Raw genomic sequence first — 9,782 nt, 5'->3', positions numbered from 1 at the left:
AAAGGACGGATTGAGTGATTACAGAACTTAACATGAGCAATTGCACGCTAATGAAAACTTGGGTGATTACCAGACTGCTCATACTGTCAGTGAACTGGATACCAAGCTCAGTCATCAAAACTAGAATTGTTCCAGCACATATGCAAATATAATTGAGTAGTTGAAACTCTGAAGCGAAATAAAAGTTATTGCCATACTTTTGGGATGGATTCTGACAGAAAAACTCTTTGGCTTTTTCAGAGGATATTGGTTTTTCACCATCCATAAAATATGAAAGGTCCGTATCCAAAGTTGGTGCGCGGTTACTCAACTTAGAGCCAAATGATACCTGTGAGATAATCAGGTTTATAATAGGTCAATCATTGAAAAATCATGGGAGTTAATACAATGCAAAACAGTCAGATCAAAAGAACAACTACTTGGTAAAATGCAATTAGCCAACGTAAGCACTACTATTAGGCCTCCTATTGTAATCCAACTCTAACCCACGCCAATCCACATCAAGTTAATTTATTTTTTCAACCCAACTCACCCCATATTTATATTATCTAAACCCAAGCCAATCCACCCTACTAGAACCCATGGGTTTGCTATATAAAACTACGGACTCATATAAAAAACTCGTATATATTTGAAATAAATGTGAGTCCGACGTGTGGGTCCGACATGGATCGAGATATGCCAAAGGGATTTCGGCCGCTGAACTGGGGTGAACGTCGGTGTCTGGAGGCCTCATCGCCGCCGGTTCCGGCCGCCAGGGGGAGGAGGGAGAACGAGCGGTACCCTATTTGTAGAACCTTCCTAATTAATCGCGATGCAAGTTAAGGAAATTTTTATAAACATAGCCCTTAATATTTTGCGGAATCCACCTAATTTGGATCGCGATTATTGACCGCGATCCGATTCAGGAGGTTTCGTGTCCCTCGACAACAAAACCCCTGATTTGCATCACCACTTTTAATCACGATCCGATATTTTGCATAATACCCCCTAACATGAGTCCGGTACTTTTCAACCATCGACGGAGCCGTGGCTTCGCCGGCGATCTGCGGCCGTTGGCGCACGCGTACCTCCCGGCCGCACCTAGACGTCCCCCTCGTGCTCGTCCTCCCTCACCCTTCTCCGTCCCCTGCTGTACGAGGCTGCCGCTGAGATGGTACGGCGGCTAACCGGATGATCTACCTCTACTGGAGCAGAGCTTCTCCGAATCCACCGCCGCCGCCGTCCTTGGAGTGGCCGAGTGGGTCTCTCCTCCAATCCAAGGAATGCAGGCCTGGCACCGAGGTGATACAAATTGTATTCTCAACTTAATTGTTCAATTAATTTATGATATATCTTCTATTCTCAAAAAGTTTGCACCTCCGTTTCCTGTAAGTTATCCATGGGCCGGGGCAATTAGGTGCTGCATATTAGATGCATGATAGTAGACAGGAAGTGATAATATTTTGCCTCACACATAGGAATTAATTCTTTGTTTGATTGTTTCAAAAATTCTTGCAAGGATTAGTTTCCCCTGCTATGATTAATATCCTGGGTAATCATGTTTTTAGCTCTATTTAAGATCGCTACTTTGTTTAGTATGGACAATTCCTGATGGAACATTCTTCTCTGTGATTTCAGACTTATTTTATGGTTAACTTCTGTAAATCATATATTTCATAATTTGACTTTTGCTAACCTTCGATCATGCTTTCTTAACTGATATAATGTTCAGATCTCCTATCTAATCAAATTTGCTACGGACATAGACATGAATATCATATCCGTTTTGAAAAATTGTATATAAAAGCCTACCCTTTTACTGTAATTGACTCCCATATTTCCATCGCCTTTGTACATATCCAGGTTGCCTCCAAGTTTAAATTGAGGTACAAACTATTACTTACCTATTCCTATCAGTTCAGTGAATTGGGTCTGCTTTGAGACCGTACTGTGCCTTTACATATTAAATTATAAAATTGGTGGATAGCTACGCTAGCTAGCCCGGTGGCCGAGGGGAACGGGGGGAAAGGGTTGCGGACCCTAATTATACTCGTTCTTTGGGAGATCTGGCTAGAGAGAAATCGGAGGGTCTTCCAACACAAACACAAGACGGTTACCCAGATAACCGACGGCATCAAGAACCAAGCTGTGATGTGGGTTGCTGCGGGAGCTAAACACTTGGGGGACTTTCTCTCAGGTTGAGTGTCCTGTTTTGTACTAGTTGTCATAGCGGAGTTCTGCCTCCCCGTTTCAGGGATGCGAGTGTACAGCTTGTATAGTACGTTTGTATACGGCCCGTCGGGCTTTTCCTCTCTTTTAATATAGCAGCAGCTCTCCTGCTGGCTTGTTTCAAAAAAAAAATTATAAAATTTAATAGTTTTTCTTCTGATGCTAAATATGGATGCCATTTTTCTTTGGAGCAAATGGTTTGACAAATGAGTGTGCGCAGCATGGCATGCTGGTTTAACATGCCTGCAGTTTTGTACTAAAACTTAGTTTGTGAGATGCTCTGTTAAAAAAATGAAGTACTTTGTATGATTCAACATTTTGACTGTATCTTGTCTAGCACTAATTCGAGAGCAACCCTCTGTGCAGGGGGTGAAAATGCTTTTTGTGTTTCTTTTTGCTCTCTTTGCCTGCATGTATATTACCTGCAAAACTATTTTCCATCTAAAAGTATTATATATGCTATATTTTAAAAATCTATTTCTATGTTAAATACTTATGTTACATACGCAAATGTAGCCTAAACATGGTGTATACCTGATGATCAATGTCAGTTACAAATCTAAATGCTGGGCTTGCAATATTCCCATTAAACATCTATTATCAATCAACACATGTTAGTTTGCTTGTCCTATGTGCTGTAACCTATACAGGGTTATCTCACGTTTATTTTGATTGAATTGTATTGTTACTATTTCTTTAGCCAGAACAGTTGCCTCACTGCTGTCTATCTTTCTGCAGGACCATTGGTATATATTTGGTTCAAGTCCTCCATCAAAGTCTAGAAGAACTGCCTTAGATCAAAGGATCAGATTTAGTATAATATGCTACCTTTCTCCCAGTCATTTCTAAAGCTAATTGTAAGGAAGAGCAAAAAAGGTCGGAGATTTTAATAGCTACAAGATTGATGGTTTTAATGTTGCCTATTTGCAGTTTTTGGTTATGGACCTCATTCACTTTTGACCATTGCTATTGGGGTTCTTGGGTATCTGGTTGGATCTATACTGCTGCCAAAAATCAAGATTCCTGCAAGCATGAGTTTCCAAGATTAGCATTCTAGAAATGCATTGCCGGGTAAACTCTTCAGTCTCTGTTCCTCTCATTCTTTTGTGTCAGAGTACCACTTTTTAAATTTGGAGTAGAATGCTTAATATATGGCCTATTTGGAAGTGTCATGGCTTTCAGGTACAACCAGGGCACATGTTTGTCTGAGAATTTTACTTTTACTACAGGAGCCAATGCAGAAAAAAAGAATCCTAATAGGCTTCATGCTTGCTACTTGAATTTTATTCTGTGAGGTTCTGTGGTTCTTAGTTTCAGAAAATTTCTTCTCTTCAGGGTCTCAGGTTATAGGTGGTTGGATTTACTTTTTAATCTAGCCAACACCTTTGTGGCCCTTTGATATGCCATTCATCGATATAATGTGAAGCAGAATTCTAACAAAAAACCAGAACACTAACAAAAAACTATGGGGGAACGCCAAATCCAAACTACTCAACAGGCACAAGGTTCGGTGTCGGCCAGAAGTTTGGCCCCACATGTATAAGCCTCTTCAGGTCCAACCATCACCTCCTCAGGTATCAGCACCAGACTCCAGATCGTACACTTGCAACACCCACCTCTCCATGGACAGAGGCACACCTTGAGGGTGCCCCATCTTCTGAGCAGTTTTAGACTGCCTCTTCTTCACCTGCTTCGTCATCCTGTTAGCATTTTTGGTCTTGTTGCCACCATCCTCAAGTTTGAGGTCAAAAGCTCCTCCTTGTCGGCTGGGCACAGAATTTGCCACTTCTGTGCCAGCCTCACAATCCTCATCAGCAAGTGCTCCATATTCTGCCAAGTAATTTTCTGAAAACAAAAATCAGTCCTTAGTTTCCAAATCCCCCAAAGAGCGGCTGAACTAAAAACATTAACTGCAGTAAATCTCTTATTGCTAATAAGCCAACATGAACCGATGGATTCAAAGGACACTCCTATATCCAAGCCTAGAGCCTGGGAGATTCTACCCCACATTACTTTTGCTACTACACAGTCAAAAAATAAATGTTGGCTAGTTTCATTCTCTATGCAGAACATCATTGAGCTATCTTCTACTTTTTGCCTTTTAGTCAGGTTATCCCTAGTTAACACTTTGTTTTTGGACAGGCGCCACAGGAAAAAAAAATGAACCCTTGGACGAATTTTTAAAGCACAATTACTAGGCATACAAAAAAGGTAAAACACCTCTAAAATTGGTAATCTTGTATAGAGTTTGGGAAGAGTAAACCCCGTTAGAACCAACTGCCAGGTCATGGCATCTTCCTCATCATTCAAGGATATAGTGGAGGCTAGTTGAACCACATCCAACCATAGCCTCCCTAATCTCGCATCCACCATCCTTCTAAAAGTGCATTTCAGGTTCTCTCCATCCCACAAGCTTGCTAACCTGTTTTTTCATTAACAATGGTATATAATCCCAATGCTGGATAGCTAGATTAGAAGGACCTAACCAATTATTTTCCCAGAATTTGACTTTTCTACCATTACCTATCTTCCATTTGAAACCAAATTTTGCTACCCACATCAAGCCTCTGAAGTTATGGATTCTGAAACTATTTGGTCAAACAGATTATAGATGGCATTTTACTCAAGAAGAGTTCATGATAAGGTTAAATATGTAGTTCAATCCTATAGGCAGCTGCAATAGCACTATAGCAGACATTGTTGAAACCTCCACTGACGCCACTGTTGATGTTCAATTCAGATCAAACACTTCACTCACACCACTACCTATTCGTATTATAGAACCCAATATTACTGAGTACTCCAGAACTCCCAAAATTCATTGGTAACTATATATTCCGAAGTGAATCAAGGAGCCAGTTAGCAAACTATTCATTGATACAGTACTCCCGTCAATATGTTTTATTCCCAATTGTGCACTTTTAAATTCCTAATGCTGGCAAGCTACATCTAAATCCCAGCGACTCATTTGTACTGCACACAAATAGCTCGGTTGGATTGAACGCCAGAAACTAAAATGTTGTAGCCTCTTTACCTCCGCTCTCGGACGGAGAGGATCTGCTACAACCTACTCTGCTGCCAGTGGACTGCTAGAAACGCGGCGGCGCATGGCAACGGCCGATGATGAATAAGAGTGGTAGGCTAACCTTAGTAAAAGCTAACCTCTCGGCCATCCCCATCTACCTCAGCCATTGCATGGCAAGGGCCGATGATGAATAAGAGTGGTAGGCTAACCTTGGTCAAAGCTAACCTCTCGGCCATCCCCATCTACCTCATCATGGCTGACAAGCTCCCACCCTGGGTGATCAAGAAGCTGGACAGTATCCACAGGAATTTTCTTTGGAATGGCACAGACAGAGCAGTGAGGGGAAAAATGCAGTTGCCTGGCCAACTGTTTGCCGTCCGACAATAGAGGGCGGACTCAGTGTCATCGACTTCAAACTGGCCAGCTTCGCTCTGAGGGCAAGGTGGCTGTGGCTTCAACGCACAGACATGGACCGCTCATGGTCAGCACTGCAAATAAGAATCGAACCTGAGGTACATGCTCTATACAATGCTTCAGTCACGGTGCAAGTAGGCAATGGAGAAAGAACAATGTTTTGGACAGATAACTGGATTGATGGACGCTCTGTCAGGATGCTAGCCCCTAACCTACTGTCCGTGATTCCAAAACGAGCACTGAAAACAAGAACTGTTGCGCAAGGCATGGATGGACGCAGGTGGATAAGGGACATTCAGGGAGGACTATCGATCCCAGTGCTCATGGAATGCATCCAGCTATGGGACACTCTGTCGAGTTGGCACCTTGCTCCAGAGGTTTCCGGACACATTCCGATGGAAGTGGACAGCGGATGGATCTTGCACAGTAAAATCTGCTTACACCACGATGCACAAGGGAAGCACGCAGCTGCAAGGAGCAAGACGCATATGGAAGAATTGGGCACCTCCCAAAGTCAAGTTCTTCACATGGCTTGTGTCCCGCGGGAGGATCTGGACTGCAGATCGAAGGCGACGACACGGACTGGATGCCCATGATAGCTGCTGGATGTGCGATCAAGAGCCGGAAACGTGCGATCACCTCTTGGCCAAATTGCAGCTACGCCAAGGAAATTTGGTGGAACGCGCTCAGCTGGATGAATTGCGTTTGTGTTTTCCCAGCGAATCAGAGCACTTTGCAGGACTGGTGGGAGAGCTCCAGAAGATTACAAACCAAGGAACGACGAAAGGGTTTCGACACGCTCTTCATGCTGGTCATCTGGTTGCTGTGGAAGGAGCGGGACAGCCGGCTGTTTGATCAAGTCTCCTCCCCCGTGCGAGTGGTTACGGAGCGCATCAAGCAAGAGATCCATCTTTGATTGAGGCGGGGGCCGCAAAGCTAGGTTGTTTAAGACATGAGTACTAGTACGCTAGTTAGCACTCGATAGGCCGATGTTCCTCAGTAGACACCTCTACTGCTCTTGTGGAGGCAATGCCCCACTCGTGGATAAAATGATGCGCAGCTCTCCTACATATTTGAGAAAAAAAAAACACAGCAGCGGAGTTGGAGACGCAGCCGCTGGTCAAGAACGACGAGATTGCGGGCCGTAGAGCAGCGTGGAGGGCGCAGAGGAGTTCCGGAGCTCGCCCAACTAGATTGCGGTGGAACCCTGTCAGTGACCACACCGTACCGTAGGATTCTTAGCGCCGCCGAGAGCCACACCGCCATGCATGGGAGCGAGCGAGGAGAGTAGTAAGCGAAAATAGGGACTAATTTGCAAATTAAAGGGTTTCTTACAAAATATCGGATCGTGATTATTTGTAAACTACTGAAAAGCCAATTTTCATAAAACCCCCTATTTCGAATCACGACTACCACGACTACCACTTGCGATCCACAGGTTTTGTGTAAATACAAGAGTTGCAGGTTTTGCGATCGAATTAGGGACCCTTCTGCAAAATACAGCATCGCTCCCCTCCCGACCTGCTGCAGTGCTGCCCCTCCGGCCCGCGGCTGCCCTTCTCCTCAAGGCGGCGGCGCGCTTGTGTGGGGGGAGGGAGGGGGTGGGGAAGAGTTGTGTAGCCATGGCGTGGGAGGAGGAGGCCGTGGAAGAGGAGGAATACGGGGAGGAGATGGCAGCGTCGGAGTCGGAGGCGGAGGACGTCGTGGTGGGACAGATGCCGACGGTGATGGTGCCGAAGCACATCAAGAAGCGTTCCCTCAAGAACAAGGCACTCTCCGTCACCCTTGACAAGAAAGCCCTCAGGTGCCGGTTTCGCCTTCGCCAATTAACCATCCCCATCCTATTTCTACTCCATACGCGTAGCTTGTGGCGTTTTCCTCCTTTTTGTTGCCTATTGTATCAATACGCGACGGATCTTGGTTTGGCAGGGATTTCGTGACTGGGTTCCACAAGAGGAAGAAGAAGAGGAGAAAGGAAGCGCAGAAGGTCTTGCAGGAAAAGGAGAGGAAGAAGAGAATCGAAGGACGCAAGAGGGTAATTCACACACACGAAATCTTCTCTCCCTTTTCTGCAATTTTATGGTTCTTGGATGATATATTGGTTCTGGAATCCTTGTCTGAACGGTAACATTTGTTCTTGCATTAGTGAAAGGCAATGCTCCCAGAGAATCATAATTGACCATCGAATTTCTCCTGCAAATCATAACAGGATGTGAGGTTCATTTAGAAGTGTGTGATGCGATGCTGCAAGATAATTGTCAGATTGAAAGTCAAAAGGGTGTGTGCTCCTATTGTGCACATTGAAATTTAGAAGACAGCTACATGAAGCACACAAATTGTTAAATAGTACTACCTCCGTCCTTAGATATATGTTGTTTAGGACAAGCTAATTAGTTCAAAAATGAACTAATTGGCTTGTCCTAAACGTCATGTATTCAAGAATGGATGGAGTAATTGATGGAAATCACAAGTGGAGTAGCTACATAGACAGCTAACATTTTTAGCCTTTGTGGTCAGTGGAAGATGCAGAAGTGCATCATGTAATGCAGTCTTGATAGCTGAATTATGTGCCAGTTGGTTATTTTGTAGTATGGTGGGAATACCTCAAGTTTTTTTTACGAAATAAGATTTGGGTACGACTCTGAAAGGGTTTAATGTTTTTTTTGAGCTAAATACAAACCCCTACTGTGGTATTTATTATATAGATAAAAAAGACAGAGGTTTTAAAAAAAACTAGAAAGAGAAACTTCACAGAAGGCTGTTTAGCCAAACAGAAATGCTGTGACTAAGAGGGGGTTTTAATCTGTGCACGTGAAGCTTTACTGTCTGTGCAAAGCAACTTTTCCAAGACTCCAAAGAGGCCTGAATTCCTCTGAAGATCTGCGCATTTTGTTGTTTCCATATTTCCCATGCTGAAAGGGTTTAATGTTATCTTCAGTCAGCTTGTGTTGTGTTTACTGCGTGACAATGGTAACATAAACTAGACTTAGTCTAGGTTACTGGTTATTGCCTGTTGATTTTGCTGAGCTGTATCATTTTGTTTTAGAGAAAACAAGAGAAAGAGATTGCTCTATATGGTAGAGTACTGTCATCGGCTGATGCTGAATTAGAAAATGAAGATATTGGCGATGGTGGTGAGGAGATGGAAAATGATGAATCTTTGTCTGGTGAGTACATGAACAAAATTCATAACTGTTGCTACCACATTGTATGTTGTTTCTAGAAATGAGTGCCTAAAATTTTCTAACAATTGAATTTCTGTCCAGAAATAAAAACATATGAAGATGATGCGACTAGAATTATAGTGACCACTAGTGAAATTACTTGTGAAGATGATGACATTGGACCCAGAACTGTTGGCCCTGTGTCAGCAGGCTACACCAACAAGAATCCCAGCTCGGTGGCCAAGAAGAACTCCAGCTTAGGCGTGAAGAAGAAGCCACAGAAGAGAACGTTCAGGAACAAGAGCAAGGCAAAAAAGGGTGACAAGAAGCGGGGCGCAGTAAAGGGTAAAAGGAAGGGCAAAGGGCGGAAGTAGTGTTTTCAGTCTGTAGAGAAGAATCCTACGGCTAACTGGGCTGTGGGTAACCTCATGTAAGACATGACTTGATCTGCACTTGTTTGTTGGTCATCCATACTGGGCTCAGTGGGCTGATATCTTGATATGCTAAGCTTCGAGTTGTGCTGCTGAGGGGTTGAGTTGTGCTGCATTTCGGCTGTCAATCTCAGGGTTCATGAAAGAACTGATTTAATCCTAGTTGAGATAATTTTAGTGACAGTTTTTGGCCCTTTGGGCTACTCTTTCCTGACATGTTCACATGGTCATCGAGCCAAATGCTGATTTACTCCTAGGTTGCCAACAGCACCGGCTATACAGCAAGCATGGGTGCCAACTGCCAATGTTTTGAGTGATTGCCAAGATTTGCTGGTAGTGTTTTAAATGAGGTGTCCATTTCGGCTGCCAAAGCCCAATGGCATCAAAACGGGTGCTTAGGTTTATAACTCTCAAGATTACTAGTGTGTTTAAGGGGGTGTTTGGATACGAGGTGCTAAACTTTAACAGTGTCACATCAGATGTTCGGATGCTAATTAGGAGAACTAAACATGAGCTAATTATAAAATTAATTGCAGA

At 43.6% G+C, this 9,782-nt stretch overlaps 1 protein-coding gene across 1 annotated transcript; it reads left to right on the top strand.

Moving 5' to 3' along the window:
• Positions 1 to 1,022: 1,022 nt before the first annotated feature.
• On the top strand, positions 1,023 to 9,428 carry LOC117839925 (uncharacterized). The gene is made up of 6 exons (XM_034720360.2): positions 1,023 to 1,284; positions 2,950 to 3,025; positions 3,142 to 7,454; positions 7,580 to 7,685; positions 8,697 to 8,817; positions 8,917 to 9,428. Exons 3-6 carry the CDS (start codon positions 7,273 to 7,275, stop codon positions 9,186 to 9,188), a joined length of 681 nt encoding a protein of 226 aa, XP_034576251.1. The 5' UTR covers positions 1,023 to 1,284; positions 2,950 to 3,025; positions 3,142 to 7,272; the 3' UTR covers positions 9,189 to 9,428.
• The last annotated feature ends 354 nt before the right edge of the window (positions 9,429 to 9,782 follow it).

This window comes from Setaria viridis, chromosome 9 (genome assembly GCF_005286985.2).
Source record: "Setaria viridis chromosome 9, Setaria_viridis_v4.0, whole genome shotgun sequence".
NCBI lineage: Eukaryota > Viridiplantae > Streptophyta > Magnoliopsida > Poales > Poaceae > Setaria > Setaria viridis.
Note: the sequence above shows the minus strand (reverse complement) of the source record. Positions and strands in the feature narration are given on the sequence as shown.